Genomic DNA, 21781 nt, shown 5'->3' with positions numbered 1-21781 from the left:
ACAAGATCCGAAGCTTTCAAACGGATTCAGTGATGACGAGCTCGAGACGGGGCACCCTGACCCAGGTCCTTTCGTAAAATACCGTGAATCGATGAACGACGAGAGATCTGCGCCGTCTTGAAGTAGGATTGACCGTTGCCAGGCCAGATGGGGCATACTTAGTGCTTCTTATGATTATTTAGGCGACTTTGGTTTAACCCAGAACATGCAGGATCTGTATGCGTTGCTGATGCGTGAACGTGTACGGAAACGGGCGCTGAAATAATGGCGCATGGCGCATAATTGTTGAATGGGTGAGGAAGGTGAGGTAAGATAGTATTAGAAAACGTGTAGGTAGCCTTGGTAAGGACCAATGGACAGGCTGTCTCGGGTGAATATTAAGAGTCGAAACGGTAGAAAAAGATCAATAGAAGTATGGGCGGGGAAAAGAAGAAAATTGCCATAGTACAGATCGGGTCAGAATAGCAAGGACAGTCTGTGTACGGAGCATACTCATCAATTTTGATAAAACATCTTCGCTGAAAATGAGATATGCACAAAATGAGATACAAGTGTATAGATAATGACTGAAAGCTGAAAGATCGATACTTCCGACACTGTACTGACGCTGAACCAGACCCAAAGACCCCAAAATTCCGAAATAGCACAGAAATTGACCACAAGTACAACCAAAGGGGTATGTATGTATGTATGTATATACAAGGTATGCGTATGCAATCCAGAAACGCCAAACCAGCCCTAAGACCAACCCAATCCTATCAAACTCGAACCCAGACTAAACCCTAAGTCCAACCTTCCACCCAACTAAGCCGCCCTAGACCATCTCGATCCTCGCATCCTGCGACAACCCCGGCCGATGCCCGACCTGTGGACCCGAAACCTGCGGCGTCTTCGCCTGGCTCAAGTTGAAGGTTGGCGCTCTCGTGCGCACAGGGACAAGCATCTGTTTCTTGCCCTTTGAGACGGAGACCGAGCGCGCGATGGAGACTTCGATTGTGGGGATTTCGGTCTGGGAGTTGCTGGCTTTGTGGCTATGGTTGGAACTTGGACTTTGGTCGTTGGTGCGGGAAGATGTACGGGGTGGTGGGAAGGAAATGGGTTTGGGGTTCTGCGCAGGTCCCTGGGAATTGGTGTCGAGGCCATTCTGGGTTCTTGGAGGCGAGGCTCCGGTGCGGGTTGTGTTTAGCGGCGAGAGGATTGGCGATGAGGCAGAGGATACGAGGCTTGTGGATGTGAGTGTTGACTCGCTGCTACTCGTTGAGTCTGACCGTGAATGTATTTCTCGAGTGTTGATGGTGAGCTTTTTCTTGGATGGAGAGTCGGATTGGGATGGGGTGGGTGGGTTGCGGTTTACCATGACCCAGTTTGGCTCTTTCATGCCGGCGTAGGTGCGAACTGGCTCGATCTTGTGGATAAGGAGGGGTTCGTCATTGGATCCTATTGAGGTTGAGGATAGGAAGGATGTGACGGAGCCTTGTGAGCGGTGGGATGCTTTGGGGTGGATATCTGGCGAGAGATTTCTCTGGGCTAAGAGTGTCTCTTGAGATTGGTTTGCGAGGGACCCCTGGGTTCTGGGCCGAGGGTTTGGACCTTGAGGGAGGTTGTGACTCCCTAGGACCTTTGAGGCCTTACTAGCTGGCATGGTTGGGAAAAGGGTAAAGTTGGGTGATTTTGATAGTGCTGGAGAAGTTGCTCGTCGTTGTGGCCCCGGCGGAGGTGACTAGGACTATGAGCACATGAATATGGTATAGGAAGACGGCAGTGAACAAACCTCTTTGCCGGTGATAGTCAAATTGTCCAGCGTCTTGCTTCGCCTGTCCAGCAGCGAGGGCTGGCTCTTGTTGAGCAAACCGCCAAACATCACGCTGTATCTTTCCATCTCCGCGATCTGAGGGATTTCCACCTGGAGTAATGATCCTGCCGGTGGTTTGGACTGGCCTTGATGCGTCAACGCTTCGTTCTCCGAAACAAGGCACGGCCATACTTCGGTATTCTCAATCGGCCCCGTCTTGGTTTCGGATCCACGTCGAGACTTGTAGTCTACTGAATGGGTAGAGCCCTGTTCCGGGCCAGTTTGCCCGGCGCGAACCTGGTAGAATGGCTTGTTTGCCTTGGGAGACATTGCATTCTTTGCCTTGAACATGCCCCCAATCTTCCTCCACTTGCTTGGCTTTCGCCGCAGGGCTGAAGAAGCTCTTGCATCGTCAGGGGGTGTGGGCGGTGGGATCCGTGGTGCAGTTGCGATATGATTTGGTTCCAGCATTCGAGGGCTTCCTAGGGCAATTCCAATCATGGACTCGTCCACTCCAAGATTGGTATCAGACGCCAGCGTGGATTGGGATGTTGGTACAGCAGCCCCGAATTCAAAGTCAGGAACTGGAGATTGGTTGCGACTGTCTGACTGTCCGAAGTTGACGACCGGTCGACTGTAACTGACGTTGCGGTCGATATCACGGAGGTCATTCCTTGGTAGGGCATCTGTGTATCTCAAGTAGGGCTTGGAGATGCCTTGCGCCTGGGGCGGCGTGCGCGGTTTACCTAGACATCCTTTGGTCATGGCTGACTAGGGTTGTTTCATAGGAGTCGTCTATTAAAAGCGTATGTGCTGAAGGAACGGTGTGTATGAGGGACCGAAGTGAAGCTTGAACATAGAAAGTAGAAAAAAAGAGCGGACGTCTTTCCAGAAGACCGAGGGAACTGAAGCATCCAAAAAGGAAGAGAGAGCTATGCACGAAAGGAGAGGGCGGATCGCGATATTAAAAGGGCGACAAGCCCATACCCCCTCCGTGAGAGGACTGTCAGAGATTTGGTGGGCCCTACAAGGTCTCACATCTAAGATCTAAATAATATGAGACAATCTGGGATTGATTAGCGTAGGGCCACCAACAACCAATAAGCACTATAGATTGTTGTAGCCGCCCAAGGTCAGCCCTGAGGGATAATTAGCCGAGCCAGTCAACGTTGAATACATCAGCGACAGCTCAAGGAGCGCAGGCCGCTTAATCCAAGGGTTTGAAATGGGAATTGTGGTTGCGCAGATGTTAAGCTTGTCAGCGCGGCCGGCAAATACGCAGCACTCGGCGCGAGCGCTTTCTGATTCACGATTGGTTTCAGCTCGTTCTGAAACAGGGCCCGCTCAGCCAATAAACCGAGATGACGCCAGACCTCGGAGATCTAATTAAACGAAATGAGACTCGTGAGCTGAATGATAACCAACGTCAAAGTCTTGATTTCTTGGACGGTGATCGACTCCGATGCGATGTTCGCGGTGGTGGACGCCTGAGACGAATCTTCAATCTGGACTGCAATTATCACGGTTGGCGATGTTGTTTGATACAAAACCCCGCACGATGTAGTGCTCTGCACTTTCTATAGTTCGCAAATGTCGGATGGCCGCTTGTCGGCAGAGGTTAGATTAAATCTCGTGCAAAATCGGATCAAAGCCAGGGTGCCTTGGGCGGGCGGAAGGATGGCAAATTCCGAGGTGCGCACATTCGCGGCGTCTTGAAGAAGTGGACAATAGCATTGTATTCCAGTGGCACTATCTGACCATGACCGAAGTCTGTTGAGACTCGAAACGAAGGAGCGCTGGAGGGTTGGCAAATGATTCTGCAGGGCGTGGACCAAAAGGGACAAGTGCTACAGGTGATCGGCACCTGACAAGAGCCACACGTGCCGGGCCGTTTCTGCGGATGTACACCGTTGATGCTGCAAGATGCGATATCAATTTATCCATACCTCAAGTTGAAAAAGTCGGGGTTCCTAATGCTTGGGGTCTAGATGGAGGTAGAAATTGTTGAATCTGGAACAAATCATAGCTGGAGGTCCGTGAGCCCGTGATGCTCCGTCGTTTCAGTTTCAGAAGAGGTTCACCCTAAAGTTCGAACTTTAAGACCCTGGGCCAAGTACTCGTATCGCAGTACTATTCGGGATATTTGTCGTTCGCTTGTCATCGGACTCGGTGTGGTAGTCTACCTAAGACATGAGTCGGTGAGGTCGGCACACTCGATGCTATTCGCAGACATATGTAATCGTGTTTCCGTAGCACTGCAGTGAGCTTGTAGAATAATTTGGCGCTCGCGCTGTGCCGTACATAGTAACTGAGCTCTTGCGTACCGCAGGCAGTCACCAAGTCATGATCGTGCAGCAGTTGATGCAGGGAGAAGAATTCTATAGTAATAATGCTGGAAATGGCGGGGCAGACATATTATGCCTCAGGAGTCAGGCATCCACCACCCCACCTTACCTCACCCACTCCCAGCTCACCTTCACCTTCTGCTCTGCTTTCCTTACCGACTCTTCTTTTCCTTCTCGCATCACTGCAAATACATAATTTCAACAGCCCTGTCGCTGGCCGATCTCCCTCTGTTCCCTTGAAACCTTCCACCGTCCCTCTTCAGCACTCCTTTGCCGCTCCTTCAGGCATCTCTCCCACCGTTTCCCCTTTTCCGTTCCCCGCTACTTGTTTATCCAACCGTTACCATGGGTGCTCACTCTGCTATCTGGCAAGGTACGTCTCGGTTGTTCCTGAATCCCTTGCACCGAGCTGTTGCAGCTAACCTGCATCTCTCACTTAGGATATGTCGATTCCAGGTACCGTGCCTCCGCCGTTACCCCGCCTTAACCAAACAAGAACCCCCGCGACCTCCGCATCGATGCTGACAACAGAACCTCACAGTCTGATGGGATCTGGCCAGTTTGACAAGGCTGCTATCCTCAGCTACGACTTCTCCGGTGTTGAGGCTACATCTGCTGGCTTCGAGGTACGCCTGCCTTTTATCGGCCACCCGCCGTGCGCTGGCTGGCCGCCCGCCCGAGTCAACTTCGTGACACACATCGCTAACGACGAGGACAGGTCTCTCCCCAGGATATTTCCAGTATTGGCTCTGCCTTCGGTGACAGCGGCTACGCCATGCAGCACGGTTTCACACTTGGCGGCGAGAAGTTCCTCGCCATCAAGGCCGACGAGCGCAGTGTTTACGGTAAGAAGGTAGGATATATCTAGAACCTGAACGCCACGTCTTGTCACAATGCTAATTATTCTGGACTCTCTAGGGCAAGGAGGGCGCCATCATTGTCAGGACCCCCTCGTGCATCCTCGTAGGTCACCACAGCGAGGCCGTTCAGACCACCAATGCCGCTGCTGCCATTGAGAAGGTCGGCGACTACCTCATCAACGGCCAATAGATGACGACGTTGCATCCGGTTAGTCTTGGAATCAGACAGACAATGTGTTTGCCTAATGTAAATCACGATGGTGCTTTCTTCTACTTTCTTCATCTTGCGTCGAACGCGTAAATATTTCAATATGTACTTTATGGTACAAAATGAACTGTGGATATCCACTTACGGTTTCAATTATGATCAACAGCCGTCAAAAGACACCTGTCAAGTTGGAAGCATTTAAATCTTCTGAAACGACCTCAATCCACGCCGTGTCTCGCATTAGTTCCCAAGCACTAACCCCGTATCAAGCATTTGGCGCAGCTAAGACCTAGAGTCATTGCACTTAATTGCGTTTCGATTCTTATTTCATGGAAGGTAATCGATGCGTAGGGCCACAGACCCAGCACACCAGAGTCATTAGATATAGAATATAATAATACGTAATCATAGCAATATAGACATTATGCATCCATCCCTCCCAACCTCATGTATCATAAACAATACTCAATCAACTCAAACCCCCCATCGAACCTAAGCCATCTAATACCCCCAACCCCAACCCACCTCTATACAACGAAAAGAACGCGAAATCACTCGATCCCCTAAACCGGCAACTCCGCATTCCGCCTCCCCCCGGCCAAAATCTCCAGAAAGCGCTGCACAAACGGCCCAATAACCGGTACACCACCCACAAACTGACCGATTGTAACGAGGAAGTCGCCGAAGAGGATGAAGAGGCCGTAGAGCTCGATTAGGAAGCCTGTTAGCGGCCACCGGAGGAGGATGAGGAGGATTCCTGAGACGAACGCAGCGGTGCCCTTTAGTTTTTGGCGGCGGGAGAAGAACGTGAGGGTTTTTTCGAGACCGATTATTAGGGTTAGGCCGATTAGGAAGAGGATCTAGTTGTGGATGATGGTTAGGTGACGTGTGGTTTGGTATGCGACTTGGGGGTAGAAGTGAAGGGGAGGCGTACGTTTCCCATTGCCAATCTAAAGGGTTTGTTAATCACGGCTCTATTACTATAATTGCGAGGAGGCCAGGAAGACTTACAGCGACCGATCAAAAAACATAAGGACTCCGCCGAATAGGAATAACCCCCCTGATCGCGCGACAGTTAGTGACCATGGCTATGACCGTGGCTCGGAGCCAGTATAGCGCGGCGCATTGAAGCTACGGCGTTCGGCGGCTCAGCGGGACATTAAACATACCACCGGAACAAAATATGACCCCAATTTCTATATTTTCGCATATGCGTTAGCATGACTGGGATTTCATCGCATGGCTTCGGAGTCGCGCTTACTTTGGTTGTCTGTCATCCATACCGACGGCATCTCGGGCGAGTTCGTGGAGATATTCTAGGAACGAAGAAGAGACGACGAGGAAGAGGAAGAGAGGTTTGTTGCGGGCGTGTAAGAAGGTGAAGGTCGGGTTGTAGGTGCGACGAGTGCGGTGGCCGAGGACGACGATCCTGAAACTGTTTGTGGAAGGTTAGCATCGCAGTCCGCGGGCTGATAAGGAGTGGGATGGAGTGCGGCCGTGGTCGAGGACTCGTACCCGGCGACAAGAACAAAGGAAAAGGATTCAAATTCTGGGTCAGGTATAGACCACGTCCTCTTGAGCTTCGTCGCAAATTCCAGCCAGATCTCGGAGATCTTGATCAACAATCGCTGTGGTTGCGACGAATAATCCAAAAATTCTGCCGTGTTTGGGTCTTGGCGTGGGACTGCTAGGATTCTTTGAGAAGGCGGTCTAGGGGTCCGCAACAGCCACACAACCGACTCTCGGGAAAGCTCTGCACTCTCCGTTACTCGACAACACATTCGGTCAACTCTCTACTACGCAGTACGGCCGGAGTATCTTACTTGGCCGCTCAAATTACATAATGAAGCAACTCAACGACAGCAGCTTTAACCCTTTGATAACGATGAGGAACATAATGTGATTCTCTAACGGCGGATCTGTCTGCCCCTTCGACAAGTCGAGCTGAAAACAATCCCAAATCGGAGCCTGATGGAGGCGTTTCTAGCAACTCTGCTCGCAACCTGCTACTATGGCATGATTCGAACCGCATTATTTCCTTTTCAAGCTGGCTTCCAGCTATACGCCGTGGCAACAGCATCCTCGGGTGCTGTAACTGATGTTCCGTCGTGGAGCGTCGGTATGGGTCGAGTGCTTCGAGCACAAGGCGAAGATCAATCGTATATATACAATGCAAGATCACGAATAAGCCGGAGCGCTTTCTTGAGCCTGTCTCGAAAGGGGCATGGTGGGTGGAAGAGCTTGACTGTGTTGGTCGTACATTCTGTCAGATAGTCCTAGAATCATCAATGTTAGACGATAATAACAGTATCCTCACAACGGGTATCTCACTATTTCTGCAACTTTATCCTGTCGTAGGTGTGCTTAATGTTCTGCGTAGAAGAATACACCTTATTTGAGCACAACATGGGCAGCTCTGAGCTCAAGATAGCTCTCAGGCACGCCCTGCCCCAAAGTCCGAATCACACTAAAAACCTCCTTATCATGATATCTCAGTCTCGTTTTCGGATCGGTATACGAAGCCGGCAGCCCAGTGATATCACAATACGGCCGCTGCTGCGACGGGTGCAGGGAAGGCGCAGACTCGATATTCGTATACGTCACGGACGGTCCCGAAATTGCAGCGCGCGCGTTCTTCTCTAGCACAAGAGTCTGGAGGCTCTGCGCAGCCTGAGCGATGTTGGCGCCTTTTTGGTTGCCCTCGGCAGGTGTCTGGCTTCCGTCGGTGCTGCCGGCGGCGCCGGGAGTCGTTGCGCCGGAGTTTGCTTGCGTAGCGAGCGAGGAGGCTTCCTTGCGCGAGCTGTCGGAGAGGAGCTGTTTGACGTTCTTGTTTCGGCGTTGAAAGGGCCGCCAGGTTTGGCTGCGGAAGGGGCGTGGGACTGCCGCGATGTCGAGACTGTCAAGGAGGAGCTGGTGGTTTTCGCTGTCGGCTTGCGTAGGAGGGGCCATGATGATTGATTGAGATTTCTAAGAGGAGGCGATGCGGGAATGGAATGGATAACTGAGGTGATGAGAAGGAGAAGGGCCTTCGCAACGGGCGGAGGAGCGCTCAATTGTGTTGAGAGTCAATAAGCAGCCAGAGCATCAAATCCGTAGGGCCTCAATTTAATCGCCTTTATTTGGAGAAGATAGCAACAATTAGCTTCAGTCCCAGAAACGACAATACGACCAATATTATCACTCCTGCGGCCGTCTACTGCAATTCCATCACGTGACTGATCCGCGACAACAAACATCCGCTTCCCATCAACAACAACCGAATCAAATGCAGAAGCAAAAATGGTGAGCATGGCAATGAAAATCATACAGTCCCGTCAATGCAGCTTTGGCGGTATTAACGGGTCTACAGGAGAGCCCTCACGAGCACCAGCAAGCCCTTCTCTTGTCTCGAATCATCAACAATGTTGTATGTTCCCCGCCTCCTTACTCAACCTCCAAGTTTGCACTGACAACCACTAGCAAAAGCTGAACGAGGCCGTCATGGACATGAACACAGTTCTTCAGGTATATAATTTTCGGTCTCTTTTTTTTGAGCAGCTGTCAACTCACGCACTACCTTCCAGGGCATCAATATCCAGAACATGAACGTTGAGCTGGTGGCGCAAATGTTCAAGAACTACCAGTCGAATGTGTTATTTCACTTAGAAGGTATGTCCTTTGATGTGGTCTCTAGTTCTCCGCTGATCAGTCATAGCTACGGAGAATCTCCAGGAGCCGTCATGATTGAGACATATACCTCGGCGTTCGATGTGAACCTCAACCATAGATATCTCAGATTTAGTTACGCAGTCATGAAACTACTTTGAAATGCCCTGATCCTAGCTATGCTGCTCTACACTCTGTAGTCAATTGATGCTATATCTGTATCTATAGCCTGGTAGTATCGACGCAGTGCAGTAGTAGATCCGGGGACATGGCCGGTCTTGGCACTGGCCAGACTTTCTTCCACCGCTGGGGATCCTAAGTCCACCCGCCTCTTCTGAAATGTCGCCGCAAACACTCCCACTCCTTCCAACATCCTCATCACCTGCGAAACTTCTATCATACCCCCCAGCTGCTCTAGTGCTGTACGCGACACGCAGCGATGCGGTAATCAGCCAAAGCTCCTGAGATCCCCGTTTGACCTACGCCAGCCGAAACCATGGCTATCACCTCCGTGCAGTCGGTCCTCCCTGCGCGATTCTCCATCAATTCATCCGAGAAGCGTGCCGCCAAACCACCGTCCAAGATCTTTAATGCTTACGAGCGTCCTTTCAAGGGCTACCAGCCTCCGCAGCCCGATGGCTACGAACAGAGCAAATCCAAGCCTGATACGAGCGCCATTGTCATTGACAATGGTGAGACGTCTGATTCTATAGTACATTTCAGGGCAATAACTAATATCTATTCGTTGAATAGGCTCGCATCTCGTGAAATCCGGCTGGTCCTTTGACGAGAATCCCCGTTTCATACTCCCCCCCGTGATGAGTCGATACCGAGACCGGAAACTGAACAAGGCGTGTCAATTTATCGGGCATGATGCCTACGTCGATGCGACTACGCGCGGCCAGCTCCGGTACGCGTTCGACCCCGGTACTAGCGTGGTGGGCAACTGGGACGTAATGGAGGGCGTGTTGGACTATCTGTTTATCAAGCTTGGAATTGACGGAGCGAATGGCGGCGTTGATCGGCCAATCGTCATGACAGAGCCGATCGCGAACCCGAGTTACCCAAGGAAAAGTAGGAATAACTTTGCGCTGGGTCGAAGCTGAGCTGACGGTTATAGTGATGAACGAGATCCTCTTCGAGTGCTATTCTGCCCCATCGGTCGCGTACGGAATCGATTCGCTTTTCTCCTACCGGTACAACCGTGGAACGGATGGTTTAATCGTTTCTTCCTCACACACCTCTACTCACGTCATCCCGGTGCTCAACTCAAAAGCCATGCTTTCCAACTGTTCGCGCTTGAATTTTGGCGGTATGCACGCTTCGGAGTACCTACATAAGCTCATGCGGCTGAAATACCCGACATTTCCTGGCAAGATGACGGAAAACCAGATGGAGGACCTCCTGCACAACCATTGTTATGTTTCAAAGGACTACGACCGAGAACTGAGCGGATACTTGGACTGGACAGGACTGGAAGACCGAGATCACATCATTCAATATCCCTTTACCGAGCACGTTGTGCCCGAGAAAACAGAGGAGGAGCTTGCGCGGATCGCCGAGAGGAAGAAAGAGAGCGGACGACGGCTGCAAGAGCAAGCCGCCAAGATGCGACTGGAAAAGTTGATGAAGAAGGAGCAAGAGTTGGAATACTACAAGGATCTACAGCGCGGCCTTCAGTCCGAAACGAAGAAAGAGAAGACGCGAATTTTGGATGCCGAGGATCTCAAGGACGAGGCGCACCTAGACCGACTGATCCGGGACCTTGAGCGATCGATTAAGCGGTCAAGGAACAAGGATCTGGGGAACGAAGAACAGGAGGAACAACAGGAGGAGACTTTCCCGTTACTAGATGTCCCGGATGAGGAGCTAGATGAGGCTGGCCTGAAGGAGAAGCGGCATCAACGGCTGATGAAGTCCAACATCGAGGCTCGGCAACGCGCAAAGGAGGAGAAGGAAAGAGAACAGGCGCGCCGAGACGAGGAGATCCGACTCGATCGCGAGAAGCGCGAGAATGACCCTGAAGGCTGGGTCGCTGAACGGAGAGCACAGCGTCAGGTAAGCTGCACTTGACACCTACGAGCTTAAGCTAACAAGTTTAGAACCTCCTGCAACGGATCAAAGATCGCGACCGGTTGAAGGCCGATCTCGGCAACCGCAAATCACTAGCCAGCCAGATGCGCATGAAAACGCTCGCCAACCTCGCAGCAGACGGCCCTAAGAAGCGACGACGAGGCGGCGACGATGACGACTTTGGCGCCAACGACGAAGATTGGGGTGTCTACCGAACGGTGGCCACCGGCGAGCAAAGCGACGATGAAGAAGAGGAAGACCTCGGCGGAATGCTCAACAACGTGGAAAAGGAACTTCTCGAGTACGATCCGGAATTCACAGAAAACCACACCCTCGCCGCCCAATCCGACTGGACAAAGAGTCTAGTCCATGTTTTCCTTCGTGGCCCATGGCCGTTCGACGCCGAGAGCCAGCGCGAGGCACACCAGATTCATCTCAACGTCGAACGAATCCGGGTACCAGAAGTTGCCTTTAAGCCCTCGATTGCAGGCATCGACCAGGCGGGAGTCGTCGAGATCGCCGCGGACATTGTCAACCAGCGCTTTTCCAACCCTGAAGAACAGTCGAGGTTACTGCGCGACGTCTTCTTAACAGGCGGCAACACCCTCTTCCAGAACTTCGACGAGCGGTTCCAGAATGAGTTCCGCGCGTTCCTCCCTCTCGAGGCTCAGCTCGCCGTTCGCCGCGCCGCGGATCCCATCCTCGACGCCTGGAAAGGAGCAGCGCAATGGGCCTCCGGGCCGGGACTCGCAAAGTCATCCGTGTCGCGCGAGGAGTACCTGGAAAAGGGGAGTGAATATCTCAAGGTATGTCAAACCAATCTACTGCTATCGCTGTCGCTAACTCTACCAGGAACACGATTTAGGAAACGTTACGTCGTGGTAGGGCGGAAGCAGGGTAGGGCGTGCTGGAGCTGGAGTTGGCGTCGGTAGGGTAATCGAACTGTTTAGTTTAGTTAGGCACTTGCAACATACACCCTTGCGTCTCGGTCGTATTTAAGCTCAAGCTTTGGCCCAGCCGTACAAATGCCAGGGAATGTACCCCAATGTAGATTTCGTCACTACGTTGGTTGTAGCAGTAGTCTGCCGGGTGCAAGTAAGGGACTGCACCATATGGCCTTTAATGTTTTATTTTTGGACTTTCGTCCCCGAAAACCTGCATGCAATGGGTAGAGGAACAGCGGTGAATGGGGGACATTGGTGACAAGTGCGATGCACGACCTAGATGTGACTAAACAGCAGTCTAGATACATATGATCGGCCCAGTCGGCTCGCCGGGTCGGGATCGTCGGTTCGACCAAACAGCCACGACGTCAATGAGGTCGAGGTCAGATGATAGGTACCCTACGAGTCACGACTCACGAGCTCTACAATACTCTCTATATCCATGGAAAGAATGACCGTGGTCCCGCGACATCCGGACGTCATGCAACCCGTGATCACTAACTAGTGCCAGTCGAGCTCTGCATCGCAGATCAATTGGCAGCTAGCCCTAGTTCTGCAGTCTTCGCTGATCACACAACACACCACCCCTGGTCCGGCAATTGGCGCGTCTAGTCGCCATAGGTCGATCCTTTCCTTGCCTTCCGGCACCCCGGCTTTGTTGGCTTGTTCGCATTGGACGGATCGGTGTTTCGCATTTCTTGACTGCTCTAGTCTACTACTGTGCAGAAGCAAAACAAGTAAGTGACGCAGGTATGAGCTGGAGAAGACGACATGCAATCCCATGCCGTGCCCTCCTCTCTCGACCGCAAACAGCCATTATCATCACTGACTTTATGTCTAGCTCAACTCGACGCAAGGAGCTTGGAAGAAAAATGAACCCCGGCTGGGGAATGGAAGCTTTTCTAGATAGTCTATTGGGTCTGGGTTTGGGCCGGGGTCAATCAAGCACCCTGACGCAAGCCCTACCTCCATCGTACACCTCTACTGCCGGCTTCTGCCCGCCAGCCCGTGGGCTGACCAGACCAGACGCAATGATTCCCTGTTTACTGTCCCCCGCAACTATAAAGCTCGTGTCCTAGCCACCTGCAAGACCAGTTTCCTACTCGCTTCTTCACTCAGCCTTATACCTGCCTTACTCCCTTGAGGCGCTGCGGACATTTTTTTTTTTTTTTTTTTTTTTCCTCCCCAGAGGCATATCCCTCCCTCTAGCCCAATAATCACCATCTAGTATCACTCAGAACCGCAAATATGGCCCCACGCCAAGCCCTCGCTCGACCGGTCATGCTCATAGCCCGTGCCCTGCAATGGGCGAGCGCCGTCATCGTCATGGGCATAACGTCGTACTTTATCCATCACGGTCCGCGCGGACAGCATATTATCTACCAGGAGGTCATTGTACGTCTGTCTAGACCCCTCATTTATCCCGAATATACCTAGGTAAAGGCTGTCGCTAACGAAGTTCCCAGGCCGTCCTCTCAGTCGTCTTCTTCCTCCCGGCTTTTCTCTCCCCGTTCATGCCGAATATGCTCAGCCGCTTTGTCTTCCTTATTGATGTTGTTTTTTCGTACCTGTATGTCCTCCCTTTAATACCAACCACAACCACAAACGACTAGGGCCAGGACCAAGATACGTTACTAACAACCTACCAGCTGGCTCACGGCCTTCATCTTCGCGGCGCAAGACTATAACTGGCATAACTGCTACTTCAATGCCCCGCCGTACTTAGGCTGCAGTAAGAAAAAGGCGAATGAGTCGTTTATTTTCCTTGCTTTGTACGTTTCTTCCCTCTCTTTCTCTCACCTCCGCACCCTACCCCTACCCAGGGTCTCCATGTATAGAAACCCAAACAAGACAAACTCAAGTAACTAACTAGCCACCACGCGCGCAGCATCTTCACCTTCCTCGGCATGCTCCTCGAACTCTTCTCGCTGTGGTCTTACCGCCGCGAGCACGCTTCGCCCGTGGTCGAGAAGAACCCGCCCGCCACGACGGCCGGACCGGCGCCGCCGCATGATGGGCCGGCTACGGCTGTTCCTTAGATTTGGAGTTGTGCGGAAAGTTATTGCCGTGGACTAAGCTGAGTTGAGTGGTGGGCTGGACTGGGTTGGGGCTTGGATGTGGATGCGCGGCGTTGGAGGTGAGAGTAGTGCATTGGGTTGATATTTATATTTAATGGGAGGCAAGGATGAAAGGGGGAAGAGAGGGGAAGGTTGTTTATTGATTTGGTGATACCTATTTATCTATGTTGACTTGTGTATATTGCATTTTTCAAGGTTGCGGGTTGGTGAATGCGGGTTATGTTTATTGTTATGGTTGTATGTACCACGGCGAGGACTGGAGGAAAATCTTGACGGCACGCGAGAGATATGATTGGGATGATTCAGTACTTTTGAAGTGTTGGATGCTTTTATATACTAATTGTAACTGACTATTCTGACTATGGTCCATTTAATAGTTCTTTCTCTCTCTGCAGGGGAATGTTCCACCTTAAAACGCGGAAATGGTAGGGACCAAATACCCCCACCCGCTCTTCAGAGGACGAGGCGGCCAGCCGAAAGTCAGGATAAATAAGCAGAAAAGACCCATTGACCTACCACAGTGTCCTCTAGGGGTAGCGGGGGCCCGGCCAGAAAATAGGGTGGAAGAATCCGAGCATTGCGGGTGCCTCCTCGTACCTCTGCGTGGACCCTTTTGATCCAAGTCGATAATATCCCAAACCCACACTAAAAGATACCCTGTGCAAGGCATATAGATGCGAACTAGCATTAGCCATCGAGAACAAGTGCCGATAGCGTTTGGCTCAGTATTCTTCGTAAGTGACGGGAGCCTCTGTCTCTGTTAGAGGCTGCACAGGGGAACAAAGGTAAGGCCATGATGCATCAAATAGCTTGCCCACTACCATGCCCCTAGTTCAACAGACCATGACCAGAAACGGAGACTTAACAAAGGTAGCTTTGAAGACGATACATGGCTCCTATAGACTATCAGTTGGTTTTTTCGTCAATTTACAGGATAGAGAATGAAGACCGAGTTTTGACATCTTTTGACCCCTGTGCGCATTGTTGACTCTTTATCGATACGGGCTTTATCCCAAAGAAAGATTCTCGTTTATTCTTTATCTGAGAAAAGGGATCTTCAGCCTTCTTAGTTAAAAAGAAACATGAAAGATCAATTATAGAAGGAATCTCATCGTTATGATACCTGCAAGCGAGCCGTGTTATGCATCATTCGGGGTACAAATCCTGGCTTCCCCCTCGTCTACAGCCCAACTCATTATCTTTTTCACCCTCATTCCAATCCTGCAAGTTGGCTGCTAACTACCAAACCAGTATCCACTACCGAGTTTTGAATAGTACATCATGGACGCTCCGACCATAGTCTACCTTATAGGCCTTCAGGTAAGGCCCTAGTGTCTTGGTTTGGCCTAATAACTACTGAATCTTGTATTTCGTCCGGAAAGAGTGGTGTTGACGACGGGAAAATAGGTATCAAATCATCGCACACTGCGAAGAGACCTTCCAGGATTGGCTCGAGACACTTGATAGTGGCTTACTAAAGAAAGCACTCCCTGGTGGTTCACATCTAACGTAACGGCCTTGGATAGATTTAAAGGTTCTTGGAGATCATTCTCCAACGAGTTTTGACTACTCATGCCATGGCGCATGCCATCGATACCAACGTGAGTTTTAGTAGGCCCTTCAGATGCCATTCAATACGAGAGAATTACTAACACCCAAGATCAACAACAGAGTAATCCTGCTCACGGAGAAGAAACAGAGTACATACTCGAAGCTCCATACCCAGAGGACATCAAAGACTTCTGTGCCACAGCATGTACGGTGCCGGACGCAGTTAATTGGGGTCCACGAGACAGTAAGGAGGAGAATATTACTTACTGGTTTACTTGTAACGCTGCTTTCTTCTCCATAGTGGACTGCATGGGCTACTTTCCCGACCGCGGCATTCGAACGAAAGATGTTTCTCACGCCCTTGCCAAACTCCCAACGTGTTCACAGTGACACTGGTGAGAAATTGATGACACTAGTGGCATCAGAAAGCCACGAGAGAGACACCCCTGACGCTTTGGGGTTGATGTGATTATTGTCTGCAAACTTCCCATGGTTTAATCATTCTCAAGCATGTCCTGAATCTCTCGGAATGAAGCATCCAAGCATGATCATAAACTCAACTACAATTGCTGTCTCAGTTTGTGCCTTTGACATTCTTTTAGACTCACGGCTAGATTTGTTTTACTATTGTCATTAAGCTGCTATATATATATAACTTCAATCTTGACAGATATTAATCCCTTCATCTAACCGAGATCTTCCTATACGCATCAACTATGCTGAAATCCGAGCCCAGAGATAGAGACGTCGGACGTTTAGAAAGCAATGGTACCTCATGGGTGCTTTACTAAGAGAGGTTCTTGATGGATCCTGGCTGCAGTGAGTACATTAATGCACCAGGTCAAACGGTTGGACAGACCACGGCCAGAGACTCTGCCTACTTGTTTACTTATTGCTCCCCCATCTTCCCCTCGAGAAACTGCATGGGCATTTATCCAGCTTTTGAATTGTCCAAGGCTCAGGTATGGTTCAGCGCATGTCAGACTGTGAGTTCTTCTCACGATGGCATAGCTAGTAACTGTGTGGTTCAAACGTTGCATTTACCAAGTGACGGGAACAGTTAGGCTAGGCTAGCTTATATGTTGGCCTTGCGATGATATTCTACCCGATTTCTCAGCCTCGGGCCATGTACGCGACGCCTCCAAACGGCACGACGTGATATGGCCCGTAAATTGATGTAAAGGTTACTGAATCTGCATTGGGAGATCACCACTGACCGTGAAGTATCGAGTTCTATCAGGTCACCGTTATCGTCCCTAAGATCAAATTGTAACTTGCAAGACTATGTCTTTGATCAACTAGCTCGATGCATTGCACCAGAAACGTGCCCACACTTTCTCCATCTCGCTTCAGTTTTTCTGGAACTCGAGGTCCCAGAAGGTAGAAGTAAAATAACAGCATCTCAAGAGAAGCGAGGTTGTCGTGCGCTTACTTTTACAAGTGTCACTGTCTGCCTCGATAAGCGGGATATGCTTCATTATCTTGGGACTTGTGCCGGGAGCAGAGAGGGTTGAGAAACAGGGGGAGTTCGGGCTATTCTTTTCAACTATGTCGCTGTCATTCCTTGAAATCCTTGCCTTTTGAATGAACACCGTGCTCTTTTGTTTTATTCTCTTTTCTCTTTCTATCTAGGTCTATTGACGTCTAGCTTCTAGCTATGAGACCCCCTAGAGTACTCGACGATGAGTGGACATGGACCAACAAATCTCCTCACCCCGCCATATATGTGGTGTTTTTGCAGTAGTACTATATAGGGCTATCCAGATTACATGTGACCGTGGGTTAGGTCTCCAGTACCCTCGCGACAGCAGAGGTACACTCCCAATATTAATACGCACACCAAACAACTCTCACCGCCTGATCCAATCCTAGCTTTATTCATCATAACCATACCCCCTAAGTCCAACCCACCTCAAAAATCTCGCAGAATATGACGTTGAACCCACCACCTCAGTAGTCCCGCAGTAACTAATGATCTCCACCATAAACTCCACAAAACCCACTAGAATCAGGTCCACCTCACCAACGCTGGAGACTGATATGGGCTTTCTTCACGAATCGAATCAATTGATGGGCGAACCGCGACTGTCAAATCATCCTTCGCTTTCTCGGCGTAGGCTTGTTTTAGTTAAGAGGGCGATCGGGCTTGGCTTTGCCCATCCCCCATTTTTTTTTTTTATCTTTTGGGACGGAACGGGATGGGATAGTGCTTGGACTTCGGAGTCGAGGAATACTGATAACTATGTATTTGCACGAGGGGTTTCGTGAATGCAAAATGTAAGCTGGGGCCTGGGGTTTGCTGACGACCTGACTGACGTACACGGGGTTTCGCGTGTTTCTCCGTGTTTCTCCATGTCCTGGCACATGGCTTAGAGACTACAAGGGGTGTCTTATCTGAAGATAAGGATAGAAGAAGGGATCATGCCACTGCTCTGGGGGGATTTATTCTGTAATGTCCAGCAGGGCTGGGATTTTTGGAGTTTATGAAGTCTATCCCGCTGTCTTAGTTTGACATGCATCTTGCATGGTGCCAGAAAATCTCGTTGAGACTACTTACGGAATGCGATTTACAGGGTAGTTGTTTACGACAGGCGTTCGTGTCGATCTTTGCGGATGGACGAAGCTGCAGTAAATCGTGCGACTCGACATTAATTGCGACTGCTTTTACCATATTTTCGTGTACAGAGTACATTTCTCTACAAGATAGCGTCAACTCCGATCTCTGTGCGCCGCTGAAGTTGAAGGACTATCGGAAGTTCTATGATGAACATATGTAGAATAGAGATATTAGCTTATCAGTAGGTGTGCTCCCAGTCCAACTCATATAATCAAAGTCTTTGAATGAGCCCGAGCCCGAGCCCTAAGCTGCACGGTGCTCGGCACTGTTGCAGGCAGAAGCACTAGCACGGTGGGGAAAAGCCCTCTGCCAGTGCCATCTCATCTCATCTCATCTCCCTCCACCAAGTTCTACATATAGAGATGCTTCCATGGGCGATTCGGAGTGGATCGTGTTACTCATGTCATATTATGCAATCCAGTTCCTGTTCCGGAGAGCGGCCGAAGGCGGTTCGCGATACCGAATTATGACGAGTGTGGCTGCCAACCAAAATACCCTGTTTCTACTGCTGCTATTGTCCGGGGTTTCAAGGAGGCGATTGAAAGGTGAATGAACTGTAAGCCGTAGAAGTGCATTGCGATTGGTGGTGGTGGTGGTTGCGAGGGATGACGACAGCGCACAAAAGAGAGCAAGGACATTGGCCGGCAGAAGCGGGAACGGGGCATCCCGAATTTGTACCATGTCCCGAAAGATTTAAGATTCGTGCCGACCTTGGTCCGCGGCTACCGAGCCCGCGGGACGCCATACAACTTCAGGCAGTTTCTGTGCCCGTGCAGTTGGCGAGTCGGCTCTATTCCCAAGGTTCTTAGTGATAAGTGGCAGTGTTCTGTTCGCGTTTTGTTTTTGAGCTCTGGATTTGCGCAGTTTATTTTTGACTTCAGTGGTCGGCAAGGCGTCATATAAGAAAGGAAAGCAGAGTGACGATGATGATGATGAATGCAGATGACTATTCATTATTGATTGACATCCTTCTCGGACGAGTTGCTCAACAAGGTTTCGGTCTAAAATTCTTGACTTTTCTTTCGCAGGCTTGGCCTGCAGCGGCTCCAATATGTGATGTCACGGTGGGCAATGTGGAGACGCCATCGTCAAGTTGAGGGATCGGGGATCCGCCCATGGAATATGCTTAGGGGAGCTGTGCCCATCGAGATGCTTGCGGTTCCTGCTCCACTGCTTAAATTTTTGGTCATCGGTATAGTCAATAGCATGTGCTGCACAAGACGTCCTGGCCAAACAACTGCAACGCCATGGATAACCTCTTCTTCAACCTCAATGCTGTTTGGCGAACGCCAACTATCGTCGCCACGCTTACCGGACGCAGTAACCATATGGGATGGATCCTTGCCTCGTGTCCCCTCCCACCATATCCCATGTCAGGACTTCTGGAGAAGACTGGGTATACATATAACCCCCCGTCTTTTTCCCCTTCATTCTCCACGTTTTGACTTTCTTGTTTTTCTCGCCTTCTCCCTCGCTCTCCTTGCCTTCACTCCTCTTTCCTTCTATCAAGATACTATCCACCTTGAGAGAAGACAATCACTAGGCTCAATCTGGCGCAGCTCTAGTTCCTTATCTTGATTGCCAACCATCATGGCGCCTTCTTTCGCCGGTATGCGGGGCAGGCCGCTGTCCTTGACCGTCTCTACTGTAGCGACTATGGGATTCCTGCTCTTCGGATATGACCGTAAGTTCTCATAATGACCATGGTTGCATCAACTCAACTAACGACAGCAGAGGGTGTCATGTCCGGTATCATCAGTGACGCAGCGTTCAACAATGTCTTCACGGCGACAAAGGATAACTCTACCATGCAGGCCCTCGTGACGGCCGTCTACGAGCTAGGGTGTTTGGCAGGTGCTATCTTCGCCCTGATCTTTGGCGATAGAACCGGTCGTCGGTGGATGATCTTCTCTGGTGCTATTGTGATGATCATTGGCGTGATTATTCAAGTCACAAGCTTTGTCGGACACATCCCTTTGCTCCAGTTCTTCTTCGGTCGGGTTATAACAGGTATAGGAAACGGAATGAACACGTAAGTAAAGTTTTTCATCTCCTATACCCCCCATAGCGAGGGCTCGGCCATTTAGCGGGATGACTAAAGGTCGGCCCGTCGGGCGGCCTCGGCCCCTGCACCCTCGGCTCGACAAGCGTTCGTTCCATTTACTGACCATGTCCGATATAGTTCGACCATTCCGACCTACCAAGCCGAGTGCTCCAAGACCAGCAACCGTGGTCTCCTCATCTGTATTGAAGGTGGTATCATCGCCATCGGAACTGCCATCGCCTACTGGATCGACTTTGGCGCCCACTATGGCCCCGATGACCTCGTCTGGCGTTTCCCCATCGCCTTCCAGATCATCTTCGGTATCGTCATCATCATCGGAATGTGGTACCTCCCCGACTCCCCCCGCTACCTCATTTCTAAGGATCGCGTCGAAGAAGGCGAGTACGTCCTTGCCGCCCTGGCCGGCTGTGAAGTCCACGACCACGAGGCCCAAGTTCAGAAGCAGCTCGTCCTCGACTCGCTCCGCGCATCCGGTGCCCTCGGCCAAAAGACCAGCTTCCGCGACCTCCTCACCGGCGGACGTAGCCAGCATCTCCGCCGCATGCTCGTCGGCTCCTCTTCCCAGGTCTTTCAACAACTCGGTGGTTGCAACGCAGTCATCTACTACCTCCCTCTCCTCCTCAAGCAAAATTTGCACCAGGACAACGACATGGCCCTCCTCATTGGCGGTATCAACATGATCGTCTACGCCATCTTCGCGACCTTCTCCTGGTTCTTCATCGAGCGCATCGGCCGCCGCAAGCTCTTCCTCGGCGGTGCAGCGGTCCAGACCGTGGCCATGGTCATCACCTTCGCCTGCCTGATCCCGGGCGACGAACAATCCTCCAAGGGCGCCGTCTTCGGTCTTTTCCTATACATGGCCGCCTTCGGCGCCGCCTGGCTCCCGCTCCCCTGGCTATACCCAGCTGAATTATCCCCCGTCCGTACGCGAGCCAAAGCCAACGCCGTCTCAACCTGCAACAACTGGCTCTTCAACTTCACCGTCGTCATGATCACCCCCGTGATGGTCGACGCCATCGGCTGGGGAACGTACCTGTTCTTCGCGGCGTGGAACGCCCTCTTCATCCCCGTCGTTTGGTTCTTCTACCCCGAGACCGCGAACCGGAGTCTTGAGGAAGTCGATCTTATTTTCGCCAAGGGATACACGGAGGGAATTAGTTATGTTCGCGCGTCTCATGAGCTGCCGAAGCTTAGTGATGATGAAATTGAGGCCGAGGCTGCTAGGTACAATTACACGCCTGAGACTGAGGCTGAGGTGGAGAAGGGGCATATCTCTGCTGGGGGGAGCAATAGCTCTGATGCGGGGAATGCGTAATCTATTTCTAGTGGGCTCTACCCTACCTCTTCCCAGGTTGACTTTTCTGACACCCGCATGATGTCCACTGCGGATGTTGCCACAACTTCAACTATACCTAAACTACTTACACAATAACGGCCTCTGCGACGCCTGTATCTTTCTTCTCAAAAGACTTTCATTCTTCTCACAAACACTCCACGAAACATCATATCTTCATGTCCACGATTTGATCGCAGTTGCGCTGCGAATGACCTTCTACTCCTCCCTTTCCTTACGTTCTGTTCTCTATCACCCAGACCCAAACCC

The 21781-nt window shown here is 51.0% G+C and overlaps 9 protein-coding genes across 9 annotated transcripts; 6 read left to right on the top strand and 3 right to left on the bottom strand.

The window, feature by feature from the left end:
* Positions 1-688: 688 nt before the first annotated feature.
* BDV17DRAFT_196728 (uncharacterized protein) lies at positions 689-2855 on the bottom strand. Its single transcript, XM_073755195.1, has 2 exons — positions 1772-2855; positions 689-1720 (listed from the first exon to the last, which is right to left on the bottom strand). The coding sequence occupies exons 1-2, from the start codon at positions 2555-2557 to the stop codon at positions 815-817; spliced, it is 1692 nt and encodes a 563-aa protein (XP_073619297.1). The 5' UTR covers positions 2558-2855; the 3' UTR covers positions 689-814.
* A 1408-nt stretch (positions 2856-4263) lies between these two features.
* On the top strand, positions 4264-5638 carry pfy1 (profilin). The gene is made up of 5 exons (XM_073756783.1): positions 4264-4510; positions 4578-4593; positions 4679-4763; positions 4856-4990; positions 5056-5638. The coding sequence occupies exons 1-5, from the start codon at positions 4483-4485 to the stop codon at positions 5185-5187; spliced, it is 396 nt and encodes a 131-aa protein (XP_073619296.1). The 5' UTR covers positions 4264-4482; the 3' UTR covers positions 5188-5638.
* A 37-nt stretch (positions 5639-5675) lies between these two features.
* Positions 5676-6803, bottom strand: BDV17DRAFT_254499 (Got1 family protein). The gene is made up of 5 exons (XM_073756782.1): positions 6467-6803; positions 6375-6401; positions 6217-6265; positions 6140-6155; positions 5676-6065 (listed from the first exon to the last, which is right to left on the bottom strand). Exons 1-5 carry the CDS (start codon positions 6495-6497, stop codon positions 5769-5771), a joined length of 420 nt encoding a protein of 139 aa, XP_073619295.1. The 5' UTR covers positions 6498-6803; the 3' UTR covers positions 5676-5768.
* A 181-nt stretch (positions 6804-6984) lies between these two features.
* On the top strand, positions 6985-7558 carry BDV17DRAFT_254498 (uncharacterized protein). The gene has a single exon (XM_073756781.1). The coding sequence runs from the start codon at positions 7177-7179 to the stop codon at positions 7477-7479; it is 303 nt and encodes a 100-aa protein (XP_073619294.1). The 5' UTR covers positions 6985-7176; the 3' UTR covers positions 7480-7558.
* On the bottom strand, positions 6985-8348 carry BDV17DRAFT_254497 (uncharacterized protein). The gene is made up of 2 exons (XM_073756780.1): positions 7537-8348; positions 6985-7481 (listed from the first exon to the last, which is right to left on the bottom strand). The coding sequence occupies exon 1, from the start codon at positions 8152-8154 to the stop codon at positions 7597-7599; it is 558 nt and encodes a 185-aa protein (XP_073619293.1). The 5' UTR covers positions 8155-8348; the 3' UTR covers positions 6985-7481; positions 7537-7596.
* Positions 8349-8606: 258 nt separating this feature from the next.
* On the top strand, positions 8607-8928 carry BDV17DRAFT_287975 (DASH complex subunit Dad4; the record flags this gene model as incomplete). The annotated part of the gene is made up of 4 exons (XM_073761280.1): positions 8607-8615; positions 8665-8709; positions 8769-8853; positions 8900-8928. The coding sequence occupies 4 exons, from the start codon at positions 8607-8609 to the stop codon at positions 8926-8928; spliced, it is 168 nt and encodes a 55-aa protein (XP_073619292.1).
* Positions 8929-9200: 272 nt separating this feature from the next.
* Positions 9201-12152, top strand: BDV17DRAFT_254490 (actin-related protein ARP5). The gene is made up of 5 exons (XM_073756779.1): positions 9201-9542; positions 9604-9924; positions 9971-10908; positions 10953-11729; positions 11776-12152. Exons 1-5 carry the CDS (start codon positions 9347-9349, stop codon positions 11806-11808), a joined length of 2265 nt encoding a protein of 754 aa, XP_073619291.1. The 5' UTR covers positions 9201-9346; the 3' UTR covers positions 11809-12152.
* Positions 12153-12976: 824 nt separating this feature from the next.
* BDV17DRAFT_254486 (uncharacterized protein) lies at positions 12977-14351 on the top strand. The gene is made up of 4 exons (XM_073756778.1): positions 12977-13262; positions 13334-13437; positions 13517-13639; positions 13756-14351. The coding sequence occupies exons 1-4, from the start codon at positions 13116-13118 to the stop codon at positions 13904-13906; spliced, it is 525 nt and encodes a 174-aa protein (XP_073619290.1). The 5' UTR covers positions 12977-13115; the 3' UTR covers positions 13907-14351.
* A 5352-nt stretch (positions 14352-19703) lies between these two features.
* BDV17DRAFT_279638 (putative MFS monosaccharide transporter) lies at positions 19704-21493 on the top strand (the record flags this gene model as incomplete). Its single annotated transcript, XM_073759751.1, has 3 exons — positions 19704-19797; positions 19848-20145; positions 20296-21493. The coding sequence occupies 3 exons, from the start codon at positions 19704-19706 to the stop codon at positions 21491-21493; spliced, it is 1590 nt and encodes a 529-aa protein (XP_073619289.1).
* Positions 21494-21781: the final 288 nt, after the last annotated feature.

Source organism: Aspergillus undulatus (assembly GCF_047715775.1).
Source record: "Aspergillus undulatus strain CBS 261.88 unplaced genomic scaffold BDV17scaffold_6, whole genome shotgun sequence".
Classification (NCBI taxonomy): Eukaryota; Fungi; Ascomycota; class Eurotiomycetes; order Eurotiales; family Aspergillaceae; genus Aspergillus; species Aspergillus undulatus.
This window is presented reverse-complemented; position numbering and strand designations above follow the sequence as displayed.